Here is a 23,851-nt window from a genome sequence, read left to right on the forward strand (position 1 = left end):
TAACTGACACTCTTCTTGACTTTACATACGCGTACTTCGACATTGCGGTTCTCTATCGTGTTTGGGATGCATTTATATATATATATGTACATACATGTACATATATTTTTATACGATGTATACTGAAACGGACAATGGAAAACGAACGCGCGCTTACCGACGCAATCCGAACGTATTCGAAAAACGCCAGTTAGCTAGACCTCTAACCTTGAATAAAAAATACCAAGCTTTTATATACCAATCCTTCTATTCTCTGTTAAGTAGCTCTCCTGCATAGGTATACCAGGACAGTCTGGATATACAAAACCTCTAAGATAACTCGTGACGAAATCGATGAAGCCCAAAGACGACATGGGATTATTATCGGAACCGGGCCCCCAGCGACCAACAACATCCCAACCCAGACCGCGAGCTTCAAGCGTAAGGTAAACGGCATGTTCTGGAACAGGCCCGTCGCCCGGGCTCGGCTCGAGGCACACCTGCCGTTCCAGGTCTTCTCGTTCGTGGCCAAACCCTTTCGGGCCTCTCGGGGTGTAAAGTGGCTTTCCGCATGACGCGGGAGGGCCTGGGAGAACGGTATGACGGCGAGCCGCAGCTCTTTGCAAGGACATGATGTTCCAGGGGTGTGGTAATGTCACGATGGTGCCCAGCGTCAATCTGGAGTACTCAATCAAGAGAGGGAAGCTGCTACCCTTTTTCTAGATCGCTTGGCGGCGTGGAATCGATCCGCTACTTGTGTTGGCAACGGTCACACATACAATGTATGATGCAATCACATAGAACCTTGCATCGTATGGCGAATGAAAAGACATGGCGGGATCACCTTGGTGATGAGGTGTGACCGAGCGTGCGTGTGACCATGAGCGATATGGGTGCCTGCAGTAATCGTAATCAAGCATACTCTTCTCTCCCTCTCTCACCCTTTGTATCTTAGACCAAAACCTACTTAGTCCGGCATTCGGTCGTAAGCAATCGATCTACAGGAGTGAACAGAACTCCCACTCTCCCTTGCTATGTGCCCTCTGGTGCTGTGTCACTAGGATTGAGATGATAAGGTGACGAAGGATGGTCACGACGTACTGAGGATAGGAGAGTTTTCTGGGCGCCATGCTGACGTAATCGTCAAAGCGGAAACGGCTGGGAGTTATCACCGTGCCCGCCCGCTTGGGTCTACTACATGAATGGACAGACAGAAGTACAAAGCTGGCATAAGCGTGGAAGCTCGTGACGGGCTGAGTGTCGGATCACGCATGTGTTGGAACGGCAATAAATTGCCCTCGACGGCAAGGCAGGGGTTGCTTGGACATGCAAAGGCAAACTCGGTAGACCGGCGATTGGATGGCTGGTGGAGATAGGGAATTGCAACCACGCAGACGAAAAAAAGAACGTACCGCTGTCGCAATAAGATCGAGGCGTTCTCGAGGAGTTTCTATATTTTAACTATGTATAGCCCCCGTTTCGGCTCCCTGGCAGCCCTGGGGTACGGGAGGGTCGACCGGTAGTTCGATTTCCACGGCGGTGGAATGCATCCGCCCGTATGGCGGCTTGCGTGGGAAGGTCCTGTCTGGCAGGGGAGCCCAAATGTCTTGCATGCAGCAGCCCAGACATTCTCCGAAAGTGCGAAGACTCAGACATGTTTGTCTGCCAGGCCCCAAAAAACCAGGGGTCCAGCCAGCCGGCAGACTGTCGGGTTTGAGCTCTTCGCCCTACACGAGTCAACGAGCTTGTTCATCATCAGCGGAAATCCATAGGGGCGGCAGCCGGAGAATGAAGGACGTTTCTCTTTTCTTTTGATGCACAACATGACATTCCCTATTGTTGGACGAGCATGTGTGAAGAAGCTGCGGTGAGACGGAGTATAAGAATGCATGCACGGGACCGCTGACCGCAACATGCCTGGGCCTATCAGATCAGCAGATCTTGTTGGATGCACCGGGATGAGGGAATAGGGAATACCTGGTATGTGATCATCGCCAGTAGGGGATGGGGGCAGGGGTTCTTGAACAGGGGCACGCAGAATGCCGCTTGCGGTGTCATGTCATTCATTCATGGGTGCCATCGATCAATATTGACTTTCCAGCTTTGCTGTCTGGATCGAAATCCTGGCCTCTGGGAATTAATTGCCCTCCATTCAATACTTTACTTTGCCGTGTCCATTCATCTCGCCTACATACTCATATTGCCCCCTGTCGCTTATCTGAATTTGCTTGTTTGCGTCAGATCTGGATTATCAACTCCGTATTCTCTGGCTTGTCCGTTCCACAGCCGCCATTGCCATGTCTTGACCTTGACTCAAGATCCATACTCCAGCATTCTCTTGAGTCGCTCGTTCCTCGCTCCCTCCGTCGACCAGAATCTTTCCGCTCTTCACCGCCTCCCACTCCTCTTCTTGCATGCAAACCCTTTCCAACCTTGCGCGTTGAGTCAGCTTAGTGCAGGAACCAACCTTACTAGACCACCCGCCGTCATAGTCGCAAACTCTGACTGGTGGCCGACCAACGGACCGCCCAATCCTCTTGCTTCTGTCCCTTGATTATTCTGCCTGGGCCCTGAACCAGTACTGAACCACCGCCCAGGCGAGCCGAGTCGCGCGACCCTTCTTGAATCCATTTCCTGCGGGAACGGACAGTGGAACTTGCTATACCCACCGCTGCACGATTGCATGCAAAGCGTCCCCATTATACTATAATATTTTGTTTCCCCAGTCCCCAATTCTCGCCCTAGCCGCTCCCCTGGCAGCCTGGCCTTTGCCCCTTGCTGCAACGAGAAGCACTACAGCTTTCGGACTACAGTAGTTCATCTCCGTATGTGTCTGTCTCATATTATCGATTTCTTTGGCTGGTCTTGGTCCCCTCACCACGCCACCGGCGCAGTCGGGCTTGCCCTGTGGAGAGGGAAATGCGTATTGGTACACGACTCGCTCTGCCAATGCCTGTCATAAGACTACCTGTCGCTGCCGCTTGGAGGGGAGGTCAAGGACGGTTGTGTAGATCCGCTTGTTTTGGCGTTACCCGTTACTCATCCTTCGAATGCTAGATCTGCCTTGCTGACTAGTTAGCAGCAGCCGTTGTTACAGGTTCCTTCGCCTATTTCCTGCATCGCTTTGTCTTCCAAAAAGGGGGTTTGATCCTTTATAAGCCTCTCCGTTTCCCGCTCTTTACGCACCAACCACCGGCGATCACGAGAGATCACGAGAGACCACTCGACCGAATTGATCATAACCTCAAGTCGAGCACCATCTCCAGTCGACTCGCGGCCGAGCGCATAAGCTAGTTTTCGTGGCCATTGCGCCTTCGACGCGTCAAAACACACCGGCGCAATGCCGAGTACAACAACCCCTTTGGAGCGGACATGTCTCCCTCCCACACCAGCCGCCGTCTACCTCCACGACGTGCCCTCTACTTCGAGCGCCAGCGCTTTTTCATACGATACAGGAGCAGACAGCATGGAGAAAGAAGAAGCGGTGGACCAGTGCAGGCCAACCACGGCCAATCCGTTTCGGCGCAAGCAGAGCATCACCTCGGCTATGACATGGCGTCGGCGGCCGAAGTCGTTGATGCTGACTTTCGAGGGCGAAGGTGAGGGCGACGGTAACGGCGACGACATGATCCCAAACGATGTACGGAATCAGGCAATCCAAGAGGCAGGCCCGAGCATGGATTTCGAACCAGTCCCCCGGCCGGGCACTTCCCTCAAGGGTAGAATTCGCCGGGCGTCTATCAGTCTCGTAAAGGGCATCGTACAGCGCCGCGATCGCCGCTCTTCAGAACCTAGCAACATCCTTCTCGATTACCACGACGACCAACAACCACGGCCCACGACGTCCCACTCTGCCTGGCACAAGCTGCGCCAAGCCACCGGCTTCCGACATCAGAGGTTCCCATCGAACAGCCGTGGAAACCTGGAGACCATCTATTCGCCTTTGGAGTCCAATTTCTCGACTGTCCCCATTCCTGGCCGCGGCCTTGAGCCTCCTGTCATTCCTCGGCACACCGGTGCTGCTGCCAAGGCCTCTGCTGCCCTTCAAAACGAATACCTGGCATTTACGCGTCAGCACGAGGAGTATTCGGTAGAGCAGTCTCAAAACGACCGCGAAAGTGGTATTGGCATCAGTCTGGGTTCATCCACCGAGCTGGGCCTCAATCAAACCAATGGTGCCCAGGATTCTTCCATCAGCAGGGTTGACTTCATTTCGCAACTGCCTTTTGAACTTGCGATACAGGTACTCTCATATCTGGGCGCAACGCACCTCGCTGCCGCGTCCAGAGTATCCAAGGGCTGGTGTGGTGCCGTCAAAGATCAGCAGATATGGCGTGATTCTTTCTTGAGGGAGAAAACTACCACGTTTGCCACCGGTGCGCCCGTCCCGGCTGGGATGGGCTTGGGTGTGCCACGAATTCAGCCGGGCAGTGACTGGCAGAAAATATATCGGGCCAAGCACGAATTGGAGAAGAAATGGAAGGAGGGCAACAAAGCTCGCCCCATCTATCTGAATGGCCACTTTGACAGCATTTACTGTCTGCAGTTTGATGAGTGAGTTATCCGAAAGTACAGCACTGGGGGGGTTCCAACTGACATGTTTTGTTCTTAGATCCAAGATCATTACCGGCTCACGAGACAAGACGATTCGCATTTGGGACATGCGGACTTTCGAATGCCGCCTTGTGATTGGGCCTCCGGAAGTCGTCAACGATACCTCTGTTTTATTTGATGCGAATGGTAGACCAACCCATTATACATCCGGACCCGATGCCGAGAGAGCCCACGAGTCCTTCCCGGCAACTGTGTCGTTCCCAATTCACCACAAGGCGTCCATTCTATGCATGCAGTATGATGATGGCATCTTGGTCACGGGTTCGTCTGATTCCACGTGTATTATTTACAACATCAAGTCGGGCTACCGTCCAGTTCGCCGTCTTGAACACCACACAGCCGCCGTGTTGGATTTGGCGTTCGACGATAAGCACATTGTAACTTGCTCCAAGGACATCACGATATGTGTTTGGGATCGCCACACAGGCGCGCTGCTGAGGCAGCTCAAAGGCCACACTGGGCCGGTCAACGCTGTTCAGCTGCGAGGCAACATCATCGTCTCGTGCTCGGGCGACTTCCGAGTCAAAATGTGGAACATTGACAGTGGCAAGGTAATTCGGGAGTTCTCTGGCCATACCAAAGGACTTGCGTGCAGTCAATTCTCGGAAGACGGGCGGTACATTGCGTCCGCGGGCAGCGACAAGGTCATCCGCATCTGGGACGCTAACACGGGGGAGTGCATCCGTGAGATGCAGGCGCACGAGAGCCTGGTTAGAAGCCTGCATATCGACAGTATCAGCGGCCGTCTGATTAGTGGCAGTTACGATACGGACATGAAGGTGTTCGACATGGAGTCTGGCGACCAGCTCCTGGATTTCCCTCGCTGGCATGCAAGCTGGGTGCTGAGCGCCAAGAGTGACTATCGCCGCATTGTCAGCACAGGACAGGACCCCAAGATCCTCATCATGGACTTTGGCGCAGACGTGAGGGATGTCAATCTCTTGGAGAGCGTCCCTATGGAGGATGTGGCGAAGGGGGCAGGCTTCATCTGAGTAGTGTTTCCTTTGGAACATGCCACTGCGTTGCTTTGTTCAGGAAGCTCTGTTGGTTATCTTGACAGTTTTTTCATCATCTACATTTTGACTTTGGCCGTCCTGTTCTCAGACGGATGGGCAGCCCTTTTGCATTGCATGTTATAGCGGGATCTTGGGGTATGGATGTTGGGGCTAGCATGGCCGGGGGAGAGGCGTCGATCGCGTCCGGTATTTCCGAGGACGCCTCGTGCATCCGTCACGCGGCCGGTCTGGCTACGATCCATTGGAAGGAGTTTGCTATTTGCTGAGGCGTTTAATCTTTTTCTTTCTTTCGGAGCATTGCGAAGCGATTGGTCTTGTTAGTCAGATATTAGCGACTGCATATAGATATGGCAATGCATCATAGATTTCATGTTTACAACTGTGCTACCACGTGGCTCATGTTCTTGGGCGGGATGTCTCCATGCAATATCTCACATCAAAGTCTTATGCCCTTACTCGACATGGCAGCAGTCAGCATTGATATCGTCAGAGCTGCAAACACAAACGAAGTCTCTCTGAAGCAGAAGAAAACTTACCATGTCAGGTATCTATATCAACAGCCATTGCCGGAGTCACAGTCTCACGAGTCAAATGTTTGCACCGTTGATTACAGACCAAGCATTAAGATTGGCCGTGCAGATGGAAGCTTGTTTGGACAATCGTGAGAGACGATATAGCACTTCTGGCCCGTCTGTGCCAGGCTGAGGTTATTTTACCTTGAACCCGGGAGTCCTCGCCCTAGGTTGCAATAGTAAGGGACCCATGGTATCTTTTCGCCCAGACAGGCAAATAGAAGAGGCTCGGCCTGAAGGTCAGCACTTATTCCGCCAACTATGTCGCGATACACGTCCGAGCTCTCCATGACCTAGCAGTCGCTCTCTTATACCCGCCAGGACTTTTCTGTCTCTGCGGTAGAGAAATGACTCCCCAAGATCCTGTTGCACGCCCTACTGCCGGATAAATCGATTATCCGTTGCATGGAATCGTGTCTTGGTTTGGTCTGCCTCCTTCCCAATATACTTGCTATTATCTTGGATCGCGGCTCGGGAGGTACCAGAGAAGGTCGCGCTTGGATCCGGCTTGTCCAAACATTGCCGACGCCAAGGGCTAGTCGACTGAAGATGCTACTGTCGGTAGGATCAACATCGGACGGGTTCTAGAACATGCAAGCTACCCAAGCCTCGCAGTCGATGGGCCCAAGGGCTACGTATGCAGCAAGTCATGCAGGGCAACTAGAGCGTCATAGACGACAGGCAGTTGCGGGCAAAGCGTTCCGAATCGTATTTAGCTTCAGCGAGCGTCCATCGCCGAAAGACGTATCGCATTGCGTCCATCTAGGCAGAGCACAGTCATCTATACCCGACACCAAGTTTTTCCGGACTCCAAATAATTCGTCAGCATCCGCGTCAGAAAGCAAGACGTTGGCTAGAAAAATTAGCATTGCTTGGGTTGCGGCCCGGCATCAGACTTTGAGATAGGGTGAGAGCACTGGGCATCTCATGATGAGACGAACTTGCCCGGCCCAAGAGACTTCACTTGGAGAAACATCGACTTACTCAGTCGGCCACCTTCAACTTCATACTCGGACTTCACTCGCCTCTGTTCGGTGCAGTACAGGCTCAGGCATGTTGCTCATACGATAAACACAACGAAAAATCAATGAATGCAGAAGCGCTGGATGAGCAAGAGCATGGAAGCAGAGCGATGGCCTTGGCGAAGACAATGCGGTCTCTGGCTCCCGTTTACGAGTATATTAACCCGCCAGCTTTCTTATGTCTTCACTTGTTTCTCTTGATCCATCTTCATCATCAGCACATGATCACGATCGACTTTCTTCTCTAGATCCTACGAATAACGCTTCCGCCTGACCACCAAACCACATTCTCCTCGTAGAAATTCCATTGGCTTTTCTACCGGCAAAACAGTTGCACATTTATTCACGCACTACCAACGAGGCCTCCACCATTGAGCCAACACGATGCAGAAGTTCCTCGCAATCGTCCTTCTCGCCATTGCCGCCTTGGAGGGCGTCGTGGCCGCGCCTGTCACCGACGCCGCTGCGGTTGACGTCCACACCAACGAGAAATCCCCGGCTTCCCCCATCTTCGACCATGCCAATGATCTCTATGGTGGGTCCCCCCCTCGGGCGTCCCCCTACCTCTGGCCAATCATCTACAGCGGATATATATAAACTGAAACATGATTTAACTTGAGATCGTAGGGCGAGATCTTGCCGAGATCGAGGACGAGAAGCAGAAGCGTGGTGAAGGTAAATTGCACTGTTAACCCCCTATTACCCCGACGCCAATGCTGGATTCTAACGCGCCTGTCTGAATCAACATCTGTCGGGTGTGCCCGCTCTTAACCCTCCAGCTAACCCGCCGCTAGATCCAGGTGCTTTTCCCGACGCAGGCCAGCCTCTTCAAGTCGACCCAGTAGCTATGAACTCCGGCGAAACCGGAGCCGCTGAGCCGGGCGCCTTGGATGCAAGGTCCTCCCCTCGAGATGGACGAATTGGAGGCTCGTGATCTCGAGGATAGAGAAAACGAACCCGCCAGCGCAGGCGACGCAGATAATGGCGGCGACCTCGAAAAGAGAGTAAGTTACCTCATCTATCTCCGTGCTTACATACTCATCCGGGGCGCTCTGAGACGATCTAACTCTGTGTGTGTGACAGCAACGCCGTGGCGGACGAGGACGAGGACGTGGTGGGCGTGGGCGTGGGCGTGGAGGAGGTCGTCGTGGAGGTTCACGAGGCCGCGGCGGTCGACGTGGGGGCCGAGGCCGAGGTAAGAGAACCCATTTTTAGGCCAGCGACATCGTCCTCTTGATAACATCTTGCTGATGCCGAGTGCCAATAGGTCGCGGAAGATACTGAGTAACGTCGCCACGGTCGACATTCATTCAACTGATTGTCTTGGATCAAACGTACGCTGTATGACTGATACATGCGGGCTGATGCTACCACGGGAGGGGAACGGGCAATGGCCATGGGGGGTTTGAAAGGGGGTTATGCTGGGAACTGTCTTTCCTTCATTTATGATCTCACGAGAGAGTGTGATTGATTGTGTCTTTTACTTCTTACTTTCCCTACTTCAACACTTTGCAGCAGCCATCCGACCTTCTGCGCTTCAGGCTTAGCATGGCCTGCCTTCTTGCCTAGTGCTCACTGGCTAGTTCCACGGCCGAAGAAAGCAAAAGCTCGACTGTGCCGCAAAGCAAAGCTAGTCACGGCATGTGTACATAGGGGTCTCCCACAGCGCGCCACAGCACCGAGGCCATCGCCGTGGGGTCTTTGCAACACCTGTTCGTATCTGTTTAATTGGATGGATCAACCGTATCTTATTTGGCCCAGCAGCCACCCATCAAACACTTGGCGACCGGGGGCTGTTGAACGGGCTTTCGACGGTGACTTCCGCACCATGCCCCTTAGCCCGGCTACCTCCGCAGTCCTCACCAGACGTCGCGGCATTGCAGTGGCTTGTAAGCTGTCCAGCCTTGTCAATGCCCGTCTTTGAATTCGCCCGAACATGGCCGGGTCGAGCTCCGCCTCCGCCTAGCTCAACTATATGCCAAATTGGCATGTTATTATTGTGACGGTCTGGAGTCGGGATCCAGACCCAGGCACCGAACAGCCACCGTTTCCTCTCCCTGGGTATATAGCCGAGTCCAAGGGACCTCTTTCCCTGGCCAGCCGAGGCACTCCAACTCGTACAGTCTAATGTCTAAAGAAACCGAACTCGACTATGCCAAGGGGCGCATCGGGATTGTTGCTTCCCGTATATCGCATTCCACCAAGGCTCCAGCCCATACACATGGCCATGGCAATGACGACGAACATCAGCCGGGCTTGGTACACAGGCCGTCGTATCTGGACCTGCCCGTCTTCACAAAGGTAAGCACACGTCCCAGTATTGGCCACTGGGGGACTTCCTACTGACCCAAGCAACCAACAGAGCCATGCCGCATCCCATTTCGAGGTATTCAGAACCCCGCCCGCTTGAACATCGACCTCTTGGGTCCTGGTTTCTAACCCGACTGTAGCTGTTCTATGACTTATGGTTCGTCGCAAACCTCAATGTGTTCGCAAGTGTAAGTGGATTGCGCCCTCCCCAGGCCCTTGCGCTCGCCCGTAACTCAGTGGGCTAGGTTCACGACATCACGAACGAGAAAACCCTGCGGTCCTTCGTCGGCTTCATCACGTATGGTCCCCCCTTCCTTCCCCCGGGGACAAGCATAGATCTAACGCCGGGAAGGCTGCTCTGGACGACATGGCTCATGACTACGATATACGATGTCCGGTACACTTCGGATAGCATTCTGGAGCGATGCTGCAGGGCAGTCCACCTCGGCGTCATGACAGGGTTTGCCGAGATCGGGACAAGCTTCAAGCCAGATGAGCAAATCGAGTCCGTATACAAGGCTATGTCTTGGTTCCTCGCCATCTCGCGGTTCGTGCTGGCTCTCCAGTACGCCCTGTCGGCCTGGCAGGTCCGTAAGTTCCTACACGGGCGACGCCCGCTGCTCGCCACCGCCGGCTTCCACCTCCTGGCCGCCGTCGCCTACGTCGTCATCTCCACCCGCTACGAGACTGGCAAGACCAGCCGGGCCTACATCGCCTGGTACGTCCTCGGCCTCCTCGAGGTGGCGCTGCATCTCCTGAGTTCCCAGTTCTCGCCCGTCCTGACCTTCCTCGGGTCCCACTTCGGGGAGCGCCTCAACCTGCTCACCCTCATCGTCATGGGCGAAGGCGTCATCATACTCGCCAAGAACATTACCCTTGTGGTGAAGGATACTTATTTGAAAGATCCTAGTATGAAGCTTTGGAGTGGGTTTTCCCAGTTTTCCACCGACAAGCCCCTGAGAAGTGACCGAACGCTGACATGTTTCTCCAAAGGTCCGGCCCTGATTGGCATCGTGACCTCTTCGACGGCTCTGATCTACATCATCTTCCAGCTGTACTTCGACTGGATGCATGGCGAGGACAACATGTCCAAGAAGCACCAGGTCTGGTGGGCGGCCCTGCACCTTCCCTTCCACATTGCCCTGGTCCTACTTGTCGAGGGCACCAACCAGTTCATCATCTGGCGGCGCATATCCGAGTCCATTGGTATAGCCTCCTACAAGCTCCTGAACCTGGACTGGGACAAGATCTCGACATCCGACGCAGTCACCAGGGAGCTGGAAAAACGGGTTTCGTACTGGCTCGAGAAATATCCGCCGCCGGATCTGCTGAACGCGGCCCAAGGGGTCAACACCACGCTGTCTCATATCAGGCAGTTGCCCAACAGTTTCTGGAACGACACGAACGTATCTGACACGGACCCCGCATTTGTCGAATGGTCGAAAGACATCAATGATCTGTTCTTCACCATGGTCCGTGGCATCTTCAACAACTTCGGTGTGGAAGAACCGGAAAGGAGTGGAAAGAAGAGCGACGCCCAGGCGGCGAGTTCCAAATTCCCACGAGGTCATCGACCAAACGGAATGGCTAGAGACCATTGCCGAAAGGTTCAGACTCGTGGTAAGTTCCCAGGTCCGAAGCGGATGTACACCAGCGATGCGCGGGGAGAGAAAAGGGGATCTTGTCTTTGGCTCGCTAACCAGTATCGCTAGTTCATCTACGCATTCCTCTGTGCCGGCTTCGTGCTGTTGTTCCTGACGATCATGCACATCATCTCCAAAAGACAAGGATGGTCTCCCTTCAATTATGTCCGCACCGGCGTCTGCCTCGCCATCTCCATCTGCTTGTTGCTCATCACCACCATGGCCACCAACGAGGACGCCATCAACAACTTCATGGGCAGCCCTTGGATGTTGCCGATCATTACCCTCAGCTACTTCACCGCTCTGGTCCTCACGCATCTGCCGCATCCCCGCGGCTTCTGGTTGGGCAAGTTCAGACGGGGCGTATACAAGGGGGTGGAAGAGCAACGACTGCAGCATGGTATGGCCAACGTGCCGCTCAAGCACGTGCCGGCCAGGGTCGTCGTTACTCGTCCCAGCCGCGACGATGATCCGCACGAAGGCAGACGCGGGGTCTTCACGGCTTCAGAGCTTCATATGGTGCCAAGCCCAGGCTATGATGCTACTTTCGATGCGAATGATCCATTGCGAAGTCCAACACATGGCGGTACGCCACCTGGTCACTTATAGTTTGGGGCGCATCATGTGTCGACGATGCAAGCGAGATGGGGGTTGGGAGTAGGGTATCAACTCGAGTTGGCAAGGTTTGTCATGTACTATACTATACACACAAGTCTTTAACCATGTTTTCCGGGGTTATAAATCACAACGGCAATTAAACCGATTAATCCTAAGTGATACGGGCCGAGGAACTGACTGGCTCTGGCGAGCAAGACGTGGCAGAAACAGCTACCCCTAATCCCTAGTTGAGCACCACGCTTTCTAAGGGGCAACTGCCAGGACTAGAATTCCACCTCAGAAAGCCTTCCAATCGACTGCTTGCTCCCATGCATAAGCAGCTTTCAAGATAGTCATCTCGTCCCAGAACTTCCCCACGACTTGAAGGCTGCAGGGGACCATCACGCTCGGGTCCGCCTCCGAGGGCACCAAGCCGATGGGCATGGCCAGCGCCGGGTGGCCAGTCCCGTTGAAGGCTGCCGTGTTCTCGGTCATGCCGCGGCCGGCGTCCATGTGTACGAGGGGGCTCGCGTCGGCGGCGGGTAGCGGGAACGAGGAGCGCAACGTGGTGGGCAGGATGAGCAAGTCGTACTGCTGCCGCCCCTGGCCCAGCACCGCGTCGTATTCGTCCCGCAGCCTCCGGACCAAGTTGACAGCTTTGCCGTACACGAGCGGGTATTCCGACCAGCCGAGCTCGCCGGCCAGCAGCCCTTCGTGGCTGAAGGCGCTCATCTTACTCAACGAATCCTGCGTGTAAGGCAGCCCCTTTCGCCGGGCCAGATCCGTCAAAATTACCTGACGCCGTCCCGTCGCCCGTCCCAACATCCCCATGTGGTTTCCCATCTTGCTCATGACCGAGTAGATAGCGCGCGACGATGTGTGCAGGGGCACCGACACCTCCTCGACAACCGCGGCGCCGAGCTTCTCCGTGAACACCTTCGCAGCCGCCAGGAACTTGGCCTTTACAACACTGTTCATCACGGCGCCCTCGAGACCCTCCTTCAATATGCCTATGCGTAAACCCTTTGCCCCGTCTAGACCGCTGGCCCTCAGCTCGTCCGCGTACCGGGGGACCTGCCCTGGGAAGGGGCAACCGGCGCCCTGGCGGTCGTCGAGCCCGTCGGCGCCGGCCAGTACCTCGAGCAGCGTCGCGCACTCGAGGCAGGTGCGGGTCAGGGGCCCTGCGAAGTCGACGCTCGCGTCGTTGCTGGCGATGCCGGTGTAGGGGACCAGGCCGAACGTGGGCTTGAAGCCGTACAGGCCGCACAGGGCGGCCGGGATGCGCACGCTGCCGCCCTGGTCGCAGCCGATGCCCAGGTCCACCGCACCCGCCGCCACCAGCGCCGCGGCGCCCGAGCTGCTGCCGCCGGCCGAGTAACCTCGGGGCGCGTATGGGTTGTGGACGGGCCCTGTCGCCGCCGTCACGGACACGGCGCCCCGCGACAGATTCTCGCACACGGCCTTTCCCACAATGCGGCCCCCGGCCTCGAGCACGCGCGTCGCGACTGTGGCGTCCGTCTGCGGCGTCCAGCCCGTAAACGACTCGGTCCCCAAAAGGCAGGGGACCTGGGCCAGGGCGATGTTGTCCTTGAGGCACACGGTCTTACCCTTCAGCGTGGCGGATGGCGGGCTCGCGTGCGCACATTCGCATCGCCACGCCCAGGCGTTCAGAGGATTGTCAGATTCTTCAGGGAAATGAACGTTGAGCCTGGACGTAAGACGGAAGTCAGGCGTTGGTTGATAATCTTTGGATTGGAAACCATGCAGTCAGCCAATAGGTAACATTTCTCCTCGAGTTCAAGGAAATGCTCCGGTAGATTGGGGAAGCGAAATACCTTCCATTGCCGAGACCGTCTCAAAGGTCTGCTGTGCCCTTGCGAGCAACGTTCTAAAGTCGTCTGCATCTTGCTCGGGTACTTCATAGCCAACTGCAGTCGACATTCTTCGTAAATCTTCCCTGGTGACCGGCATGTTTCGTCCTCTGTGGGCTGTAGCTCCAGGTGCTGGGTTGCCTTGGTGTGCGATATTGGCGATGATTCGGGGTACTTTCAGGCGTCATGCCGAACACCGGCATGTCCAGGATCGGAACCCTAGCCGGGTACATACGACTACATCGGCACACATCCGACACCAGGAAGGCTTCTGCTTATCAACACGCCCCAGCGGGAATCAATAGGATTGCAAATCTTCGCATTGTTTTGCCCAGAGCAATAGTCTCTAGCACACCCGGCAGAAGGCGTCTAACGCAATCTCTCTTGACAACCAAGCCATTTTCTCCACCGTACGTACGGCAGCCCTCGCTGCCTGCTGCCAGGTCTCGTTTTCTTTCCGTCATGCAGATGCAAGTGGCACTGCTCCTTGGGTATCTCATCGAACTTTGAAAGGAAAACCAATAACGCTTTTGCCGCCCTGCAAAGTAAACGCCAAAATCCATGCAAAGCAGAAACGGGAATATGCTACGCTACGTGACATGACTATTTCTTCCGCTTGTCCAACCTCCACAGGGAACCGCCGAGGAAGACTCCGCGAAGCAGAGTCGCAAGCGAGGCCCGCGGACCCGTAACAACAGACCATAGGTATGTCGCCAAAGGATATCATCGCCGAAACATGTCGACAGAGGGAAATAGGGTATCACTGAAACGGGTTTTTGGCGTTCCGCTTCCTGGGAGCCGAAGATGAGCCCGTCATCGTTTTAGCCCATGGTGGCAACCTGCTACTGACTTGCCCGTTGCTGGCTTGCCCACTATTTCGCGCTCTGAATTCCTGGAGTGCCATCTGATCATTTTGTCGATGCGTATTTGAAGGCCGGCTGCTAGATGGAATAGACAAACCCCCTGCCCAGGGTCGACCTAGCGATTGTGTTAGATTAGCAAGTGTCGTGAAGAGTCGTCCGACTCGTACTCTGTTTATTGCAGCCCCGTACGACGGGCCCTTTATCGCGACGTAGAAGAAGCAAATGAGAAAGCTGGATGGGGGATTCCTACTGTGGTGTGGATCTTGTGACGGTGAGTGGATATTTCTTGCTCCCAGGACTCTTGGGGCAGGTTATCCCAATGCGCTCGTCTATTCACAATATCATTGGCTTCCATCAGGGCGAGCTTATTTGGTGTCAACAGTCCAGCGACTATGGCCTCAACGAACCTCGGTGAGGCTGATGAGTCCATAACCGCCCACTTCGCCTCACGTACACCCTGCAACTGCCTCTGATGTTGCTGTTGCCCAAATGCTGCAGCAACCTCCTGTGCTACCGCTCGAAGTCTACTGGCATCGGCCCCCGTTCGTTTCGCCGAGAACACTCTGCCAAGCTCGCCCTTAAAAGCCTGTAGATTGTCCCAATAGTCACCCGCCTGTCTAAGCTGCGTAGTAGCACCGGGGACCGGCGCAACAGACCCGCTTCCTTGCAAATGTTGCTTAGCCAGTGATGCTGGCAGACTGGGTGACGCCGGTCGCCGCACTGGTTGATGGTGGACGGGGATGTGGAAAGCCCCGTTTGCTACAACGTTTTGGCTAGGGGTGGCAAGCGCAGGAGTGGCAAGGACAGGAGCGGCGCTCCGGAAACCAACAGAGAGGGGGCTGAGAGGAGTTCACCCGGCTGGGGCCTGTCTGCTGAGTGTTGCTAGCGGCGACCATGGAGGCCTGGTATTGCTGCTGTGCAATGGCGGCAGTTATAGATGCGGCACCGCCGCTGGGCAAAGTCCGGCCTTGTCGTGCATGGAAGTCATTGATTAACCGTTGTGCTTCCATCTCCTCATCTTGGGCCAAGACCTCTTCTTCAAGGGCTTCTTCCTCAAAAGTATCCGTCATCACAATCGATTTGACGTGCGAGCCCAGTTCCGAATTGAGTATACTATCAAGTACAATATCCTTGCCTAGATGCTCCGTTACCTCTCCAGGTTCTGGGTCACTTGGCATCGCGAACAGCTCGGCAAGACGTTGTGCTTTAGGGATCGGCTTTTGGTCGTCAACAACACGTTGAGCCAGCTGCATCTTGAAGATTTGCCTATGGTGCAACTTCATCTCAAGTGTCCCACCGCAAAGGAGGCGATAAACGAAGACGGGCTTGGTCTGGCCAATACGAAACGCTCTGCCTACTGCCTGCTGCTCCTGCTGCGGATTCCACTTAGAGTCCATGATGACCACCCGATTTGCACTGGTAATGTTGAGTCCCAGTCCTCCTGCCGTTGTCGAGATGAGGAACACCTCGTAATTCGACTCCACTGCGTTGAAATCTCGCACCATAGCCGGGCGCTTGCTGGCAGACGTACTGCCATCGAGCCTTAGATAGTGCCGGCGCCTTAAGCGCAGCAACTTCTCCAGGTAGTCCAATGTTTTCATGGACTGGGAGAAGATCAGAACTTTGTCTCCCTTGTTCTTGCTCTCGTCAAGTATTCGATCGAGAAGCAGCATCTTCGACGAGTAGGAAGCATCTCTAAGGTTCCTAGCAGGCATCATCTGCAGCAACTCACTGACCAGCACAGGGGGTAAGTTGATCAGCTGCTTATCGTCGGGATCGTCGGGCTTGTCTTTTGCAGATCCCTTCTGTCTCTGCTCTTTCAGTAAAGCCCTGAACGCGTCTGGGTGGTTGCAAAGCACCGTCAGTGTAGTGGCGCCGGCAAGCAACTTCATCGATCCTTTGTCTTCTGATTGGTCGAACCGGATATATGTCTCGTAAAGATCGCGTTGCAGCTTGGTTAGCGGAACACTAACGACAAACTCCATTTTCGGCGGAACGTCGTGATGAAGCACTGCGATGGTTCTTCGGTGTACCTTGGGCGCAACCGTTTCTTTAAGAGCGCGCAGTTTCGTCAACGCTTTCCTCTTCTGTGCACGAGTGCTGTCCACGGACAGGCCCTCTTCAATCGGTCTCGCGTAGTCGTGGTCAAATTCCTTCCTGTTAGATAGATAGCCGGGACAGACCCAACTCAGCATGGAATGATATTCCTTGACGTTATTTGCCAGGGGAGAGCCGGTCAAAGCGATGCGCGTCCTGGTTCTGAATCTGATGGCTGCGTTATGTATCTGGGATTTCTCGCTCTTCAGCATGTGGGCTTCGTCAGCCACTACAATATTGGCCTCGTCGAACAAGTGACCAGCCAACAGGGGAATAAGGGCGCAAGCCTTGAAGAGCGCATAACCTATGACCAGAATTCCGCCGTAGTTTGCCCAATCCACGATCTGGTTATGCCGATCTTGGATTGAGGTATCGGCGTCGATTTTGTATAGGTTTTCCGACTCATTACCGAGTATGGGATGCCCATCTGGTATCCAAACCAGGAGCTCGTCAGTCCAGTTATTTATGAGCCCAGGCGGCGCAAGGATCAAGGTCCTGGATTCTTTCAACTCGTCCGGGATTTGCTTGGATATTGCAGGATCGTTAGATGCGGCCGCATCTGCAATCGTGACCAGCAGGGTGATGATCTGCATCGTCTTGCCCAAACCCATGGTGTGTGCCAGGAGACAACCTTGGCGGCTCTGAGAATCCGCAACTAACTGGTTCCACATGAAACGAACTCCTTCGACCTGATGCTTCTTTATACGACTCGCAATATTATCTGGGACGTAGATGAAGCCCTGGTCGTCTTCTTTACTTTCATTGATTAGAAGATGCAAGTTTTGACTCGCTTCTGAGTGCCCTTGTGCAGCAAGTTTGGCACGGAGCAACTCTCGCCGCTTCGCTTGTTCCTTGACTCGAGCTTTGTCACTGTCTCGCAGATTTTGGGCAGCGCGATCCCTCTGGATTGGTCTGCGCTTCTTGGTTGGGGACACGGCAGGTTCATCCTCAGTGTCCTCGTCGCTATCTTCGGAAATGGCACCTAGCTCCTCCGGCTGTTCGGGACCAGGTGACTTGTCGTTTGACTTTGCATTTGCAGAGTGGCCGACAGAAGTAGACGATAGCGGTCTGTTCCAGACCGATCGCCTCAAATCATTGACAACCTTGCAGAAAAAAGTCATAAATTCACTAAACTGGCGTGTCCTGGAACCCATATACTGTTTTTGCTCCTCCGTGATTTGCCAATACTTCCGTATACTGGGTGCGCAACCCTCGGAATATAGGTCGAATGCCCGCGTCATATAACAGGCCACGTAATAGTGTCTGTCATTATCTCTATCATCAAATGGAGGACCAGTCCAACGATGGCCGAGAAGGGGAACAATGTAATATACCCAGAGGTCTGCCTTGTCTGTCTTGGACTCCGCCATGTGAGTCCTACAAAGCTGAACAATGAGTGGTTGGTATGGTTCAGGGAGGTCCCTGAGGGCATCCTTCACGAGCTGCTCGTTACGGTTTTGAGGCATTGGCGAGAGCCCAGGAGATTCTTTGATTAACGTTTCACGAGCCAAAGACGACTTCTTAAGGGGGAAAGCTGTTGGGATGATTGGCTCGGGTGCCTTGAACTCTGCGACTGTTTTGTTGGCGTCGTGAGGTCCACAACACCTGGAGGATATGAGGAACGTGGTGGCGTTCCAGATGGGTTGGATCCGTCTGGTCGCGAGGGCGTAGGTGAAAGACCCACCCGAGTAAGGTCTGTAGTCTCTTCCAGAGCATGATCGTCACGAGCACCGTTGTGAGTTTCCAGTATGTCAAAGATAGACGGGGTCGAGCGGCTATGTTCATCGGCATGGCCATTGCCGGCGACATTCGCTGCTACGACGTTTTGAACCTCCGATTCATTGTCATCTATTGGGGTAGACAGTCCTACACTACCGTGAGTAACAAACTCAGCACTCAAGGTTTCAGACTCGATAGAGCCTGGATTGTTGGCGACGGCTATATTCTCACTGTCGATAGCCATCTCATCGTAGGGGGTTTCTTCAGGCAAAGGTGCGTGGCCCTCTTCGTCTTCAACGATGAAATCATCGTCGGAGTCGCTCATGACTAGATCCCCCTCATCATCGCTAACAATAGGGCGAGGCCTCTGTTCACGTTTCTTGGCAGGTTTCCGACTAACGTTAGAAACCCGTTTAGGTTCCGACGGCGACTTGAGAACCTTAAGCGTCCACAGCGACGCCTGCAGATCTTGCACCGTGGGTTCAAAATTCCCCATAGTAGACTTGATCTCAGCCCTGGTCCGCCACTCCTGCTTATGTACCTCCGCGCGGAAACCAGCAAGGCGAGTCTGCAGATAGATAACTTCTCGCTGGACTGTGTCGAGAGCTCGTTTCAGGCCGGTTCGTCGGGCGGCGTTCCACTCAATATTCGCGCGCTGCTCTAGCTTAGGCAGTTTTCGTTCAGTCCAGGCTGCGACGTACTCAGTGATGCATTCATCAAGAGCTGCGTTGATATCATCCGTGGCCAATGCAGTATTCGCTTTTAGCATAACCTCGCGCTCTTTTTGCTCCGCCTCTATCTCCGCCCACGTATCTGAGTCGTATTCTTCGCCGCTATCAGAGTCGCCAAGAAGAGGAAGCACACTGTTATGATTAGGGTCGTCCGTTCCAAACACAGCATCAGTCTTTGCAAGTGGGCGGTTGATCCTTGGTTTGGAAGTCCATAGAGGGGGAAGACCTCGGCGTTGATGTTCAAGTTGCTGTTGCTGGCCTTGATCTTGATCCTGACGTTGAATTCGACGTTTGTGAAGTTGATTGACCTGTCGGCGTCTGCCAATAGGGACCCGTTTTCGAAACACAAACGTCATGTCCGCGTCCGTCAAGCGACTGGAGTCGAAATCGATCACGTCGACGCGCGTAAGAGAATCTTTACCGAGATACCAAGAGTCGGTAGAGGTGCCGTGCCCACTTGTGGACGCACTCGTCGTAGCTGTGTCAATAATTGGTGCCTCAAGGAAAGGGTTCCCCCGGAGGATACCATCGCGCATCAAGTTCTCGATAACGATATCAGCCTGAGTAGGTATAGCCCGTGTGGTCAGCCCCAAAGGTTGGTCGAGGACTTGCAAAGGCTCGATCCTTCTCTTTTTGCGAGTCAACACATGGTCGACTGGCATGCTCTTTGTGTGGCCATTTTCCTTGAGGCCATCAAGATCTAGCAGAGCCGTCGCGGTGACTTCTGCCGCTTCAGCTTCGGCTTCAGCTACAAGAGTTGGGGTGCGGACAGGTTCCAAAGACAACGCTGCCTGAGCTTCCAAAGCTTGCGACATGCGCTCCGCCTGAAGCTTGCGTTTCCTTGATTCGATGTCCTCGAGATCGTCACTGTCAGTATCTGACATATCTTCATCCTCATCTTGTTGTTCTTGCTTAAGCAAATATTTCTTGTACATTGGGCTGCGTTGCTGGAATTGGGAGATAGCCTCTCGCAAAGTGTTCTTGTGCTTATTTGCTTTGACGCCAAGATCTTGAAAGAAGCTTGGATCATCAGCGTCTTTCAGGAGACTGACGCCGTTTATCAAGTTCTCCCTGAGACCACTCTCAAGATGGATCGGGTCCGGCAAAATTGGAGGGTTCTCGAGCGGTTTCCATGATCTTCGGCCGGTGCATAGTTCTTTCACTACTCGATCGGTGTCCCATCCCCAGGGATCAATGCCTTGACCGGCTGATGGCGCCATTGTTCCGATGCACAATCCAAGGTTAACGCCTACTCGGCAATTACTTGTGCCCGGCCTAAAATGATTCCAACTCAGTGAGCTTGGCCAAAAGTGTGAGGTGTTGGTGCAAGGCAATAGGGAAGGTGGGGGTAGAAGATTCAATGTGGGAGGTTCGTATGATGATCGCGAAGCGCAATAAAGTCTGGGTTGCGCTTCATCTGTGTAGTTAAACAGCCCTTGGACAATAGGAAATTGTGTTGCCTACCCTCTTTCTTGTGGTGATCAACAAGTGCAACTGCCCAAGGCATCACAAGGAGGCCTTGGGCCTCAAATCCAATATCACTACCCTGTAGATGATGCTGTTCAGTGGAAGTCCAAGCTGTGGTACGCCGATGATTCTTGGAAAATAGCACGGCCAAGACCTGATGCAGTTGTTCTTCGATGCCGAGGGCACCTGCGCACACAAGGGGAAACAGGAATGTTGTGTTGCGATGTGGCAGTTGGCTTTTCGTCCGTAGAAATAGTCCGCCCTGCCCGAAAGAAGCATGCATTTATACAGAGAAGGGAGGACCGCAGGTCGAGTGAATGTTGCCAGGGACAAGTGATAAGAGCAACGGATTCTGGCGGAGTACTATATTGAATGAGTTGTTGAGGGGTGGTTGCGAAGGCAGCAGTCTGCTCGAATGGCTGGGTACTTTCGAATTGTGTGTGGTTGAGACCAGAAAGATGCGATCGTGATCTATCTGATTGTGAATTCCGACAGGTTCATCGCGTGCGAAGGTGGACAAAACATTGCAAGGCTTTGAATTCGATTGTTCCTCTGATCCGATTGTTTTTCATCTTCGAAGTGAGTGGCGCGTGAGGCCTCAGAAAGAAGTGGTTAGCTTGAGCCTTCAACAGCTGAACAACGATAGACGAGGAGGCTCAATCCGTGTGTGTGGCATACGGATGATGGAACCAACAATTACGCGCCCCTTCCAAAGACCAGGCGCCAGGCGCGACTTCCTCAGGGCCCGAGATCAAAAGACACTAAGCCCGCCTGTTAGGCACTGGCTCACTGGCTAACTGGGTCCAGGCAGCTGAAGTGGGGGTGGGGTAGCTACATATATGTATGTACATAAATAAGTATTCAGGTGTGTGAGGAGCGAGCATGGAGTGAGCATGGAGTACAGAGCACTCGACCAACTGCAGTTCCGGGCACTCTTGGTGGGCAATTCTGAGACAAAAAGAAGAGACAAGAAACGGTTTGCGACCGAGATTGAATCCTTCAACACCCAATTCTCCGAGGTTGCGATCGAGTACACGGACACCAAGGATACATAGAACGAACCCCACATAGATTATATCTAGGAGCACAGATGTCTGCTAAATGTACATGGAAGAGCGTGCCATGGAAACCCTTCCGTCATCACATCACGGTAGTGAGGCGGGGTTGCTAAATCAGATTTCGCATCCATCTCATGAGAAATCCAATCCATTAATAAGCCATTTCGGAAGACCCGTAGTCTCTTCCAGAGCTAGAAAGAAAGCCAGGGAGTGTAAAGCATCTTCACCTGCACCTTGAAGAGTAGCAAGCAATTCGCCCCAGGTAATTCTGTTCTCTCCAAAGGATTAAGTTCAATCTTGGCATCGACCGCAAGATGCCTTCCATACCCGCCAACTACCCACCCGATCTCACCTCCTCCGAGGGCGAACGGCTGGTCGAGGTGGTCAAGGACTGGGCATCTGCTCACGGTCTTTCCGTCCGGCCCCCGCCAACTGTTGTGTCGGCAGAGGCTGATCCGGCTGGTATCTTGTCGACTGCGGTGCCGGTGACGCTCTTTCCCAGCCCCTTCCCTCAGATCTGCTTCGACCAGGGACGGGTGGTTCAAAAGGCCTACAACGAGCTGTACGCCGCAATCAGCCAGGACGAGGAATTTCTGGCTCAGATTGTCAAGGAGTAGGTGCACCGCCATGCCAGAAGAGGCGGGTTTGCATGGCGCTAATGACACCCGTGTAGCATCGGCGACAGTGACGAGTTCATCGCAGAGCTGTGGAAGGTTCACCTAAAGGTTAAGGAGGAGGGCTATGCCCAGGTGAGCACCATTGTAAAATCTTACAGACCAGGATCGAACAATTCATACTAACGTAGCTTTAGCATTTGTCGCTTGGTCTGTTCCGCTCAGATTATATGGTTCACCAAAGCACACCTGAAGCAGATCCCCAGATCAAGCAAGTTGAATTCAACACCATAGCCTCGTCTTTTGGAGGTCTTTCATACCAAACCTCGGCGCTTCATAAGTATGGGTCTACACTTGCTTCTCCCAACGAGCAGCTATACTAACCGAGTCGTAGATATTTGGCCGTAAATGAGTATACGTTGTTGGAGAAGCCGATCACTCAGGGGCAATTAACCCTCCCGACCAATTTGAGCACACGAGGCCTTGCTGCCGGCATCAGGCAGGCCTTCCTTGCCTACGGGCCTTCGGTCACCTCACATCCCAAGTGTGTCATCTTCCTCGTCCAGGATGGCGAGCGCAACGTCTTCGACCAGCGCCACCTCGAGTACGAGGTCCAGGCGCCGCCGGCAACCATCCCTGTATTTCGGCTGCCTTACTCCCAGATCATGCAACACACCCGTCTTGCCGAGGGCGAAGGAGAGAGAAGCGGCCGACAACTCTTATATAGCTCGCCCCAGCTCCCGAAGCACACCTTCGAGGTCGCTGTCGTATATATGCGCAGCGGCTATGGACCCGGTGACTATACGGACGCCTCGGCCTGGGACGCCCGTTACCACATCGAGCGGTCCGCCGCCATCAAGTGTCCTAGCGTGCTGACGCAGGTAGCCGGTACCAAGAAGGTCCAGCAGGTCCTCGCGACGCCTCCGGATGCGTCTTCGTCCGAGCCCCCATCCTCGGTCGCTTCATCAGCTCCAAAGACGACCGCAACACTCAGCGAATTCACCATACCGACGACACCATCGCCGCACTCCAGCGCACCTTCACCAACATCTACCCGCTGGATTCGAGCCCCTCAGGTCAGAAAGCCCGCGCAATTGCGCTCGACGAAGAGCAGTGTCGATCGTACGTGCTAAAGCCCCAGCGCGAGGGTGGTGGCAACAACATCTACCGCTCGGCCATCCCGGGTTTCCTCAAATCGATCCCCGAAGCCCACTGGGGCGCCTACATCCTCATGGAGCTCATCACACCGCCCCCTGTGCACAACACGATTCTGCGTCTAGGAAGATTGGAGCAGGGAGGCGTTATATGTGAACTCGGCATCTACGGGACCTGTTTGTGGGATCAGCGCGAGAAGCAGGGCCGTGGTATTGTCATGAACGAGCAAGCTGGTTATTTGTTACGGACCAAGGGTGACAAGAGCGAGGAGGGTGGTGTCGCAGCAGGCTTTGGCTGTATGGATAGCTGTGCATTGGTGGGTAGGGGCCACGCCAAGAACAGCGGCGAGCGACATGATTAAGTACTCATGTCTACGGACTATTTCCCGCAAGACTTGAGCGGCATGTAAAAAGGGACAAAGCGCATATACAAGCACATACGTATGATACCTTGCGGTTACTTACACACGGCTGTCTTTTCACAATAATATATGTGAAGATATATCCTGATCGCACAGTTACAA

The 23,851-nt window shown here is 54.1% G+C and overlaps 6 protein-coding genes across 6 annotated transcripts; 4 read left to right on the plus strand and 2 right to left on the minus strand.

Moving 5' to 3' along the window:
* Positions 1-3,319: 3,319 nt before the first annotated feature.
* PG998_001134 (WD domain-containing protein) lies at positions 3,320-5,585 on the plus strand (the record flags this gene model as incomplete). Its single annotated transcript, XM_066867952.1, has 2 exons — positions 3,320-4,533; positions 4,592-5,585. 2 exons carry the CDS (start codon positions 3,320-3,322, stop codon positions 5,583-5,585), a joined length of 2,208 nt encoding a protein of 735 aa, XP_066736367.1.
* Positions 5,586-7,587: 2,002 nt separating this feature from the next.
* PG998_001135 (uncharacterized protein) lies at positions 7,588-8,137 on the plus strand (the record flags this gene model as incomplete). The annotated part of the gene is made up of 3 exons (XM_066867953.1): positions 7,588-7,738; positions 7,831-7,878; positions 7,998-8,137. The coding sequence occupies 3 exons, from the start codon at positions 7,588-7,590 to the stop codon at positions 8,135-8,137; spliced, it is 339 nt and encodes a 112-aa protein (XP_066736368.1).
* A 1,193-nt stretch (positions 8,138-9,330) lies between these two features.
* On the plus strand, positions 9,331-11,765 carry PG998_001136 (uncharacterized protein; the record flags this gene model as incomplete). Its single annotated transcript, XM_066867954.1, has 6 exons — positions 9,331-9,504; positions 9,566-9,589; positions 9,654-9,701; positions 9,759-10,437; positions 10,507-11,120; positions 11,226-11,765. The coding sequence occupies 6 exons, from the start codon at positions 9,331-9,333 to the stop codon at positions 11,763-11,765; spliced, it is 2,079 nt and encodes a 692-aa protein (XP_066736369.1).
* A 285-nt stretch (positions 11,766-12,050) lies between these two features.
* PG998_001137 (uncharacterized protein) lies at positions 12,051-13,724 on the minus strand (the record flags this gene model as incomplete). Its single annotated transcript, XM_066867955.1, has 2 exons — positions 12,051-13,498; positions 13,589-13,724. The coding sequence occupies 2 exons, from the start codon at positions 13,722-13,724 to the stop codon at positions 12,051-12,053; spliced, it is 1,584 nt and encodes a 527-aa protein (XP_066736370.1).
* Positions 13,725-14,686: 962 nt separating this feature from the next.
* On the minus strand, positions 14,687-20,254 carry PG998_001138 (snf2 family helicase; the record flags this gene model as incomplete). The annotated part of the gene is made up of 3 exons (XM_066867956.1): positions 14,687-15,260; positions 15,313-18,157; positions 18,208-20,254. The coding sequence occupies 3 exons, from the start codon at positions 20,252-20,254 to the stop codon at positions 14,687-14,689; spliced, it is 5,466 nt and encodes a 1,821-aa protein (XP_066736371.1).
* Positions 20,255-21,873: 1,619 nt separating this feature from the next.
* Positions 21,874-23,689, plus strand: PG998_001139 (glutathione synthetase; the record flags this gene model as incomplete). The annotated part of the gene is made up of 5 exons (XM_066867957.1): positions 21,874-22,172; positions 22,233-22,308; positions 22,371-22,513; positions 22,568-23,061; positions 23,082-23,689. The coding sequence occupies 5 exons, from the start codon at positions 21,874-21,876 to the stop codon at positions 23,687-23,689; spliced, it is 1,620 nt and encodes a 539-aa protein (XP_066736372.1).
* Positions 23,690-23,851: the final 162 nt, after the last annotated feature.

Source organism: Apiospora kogelbergensis, assembly GCF_038363985.1.
Source record: "Apiospora kogelbergensis strain CBS 113332 chromosome Unknown utg000001l_segment0_segment0, whole genome shotgun sequence".
Classification (NCBI taxonomy): Eukaryota; Fungi; Ascomycota; class Sordariomycetes; order Amphisphaeriales; family Apiosporaceae; genus Apiospora; species Apiospora kogelbergensis.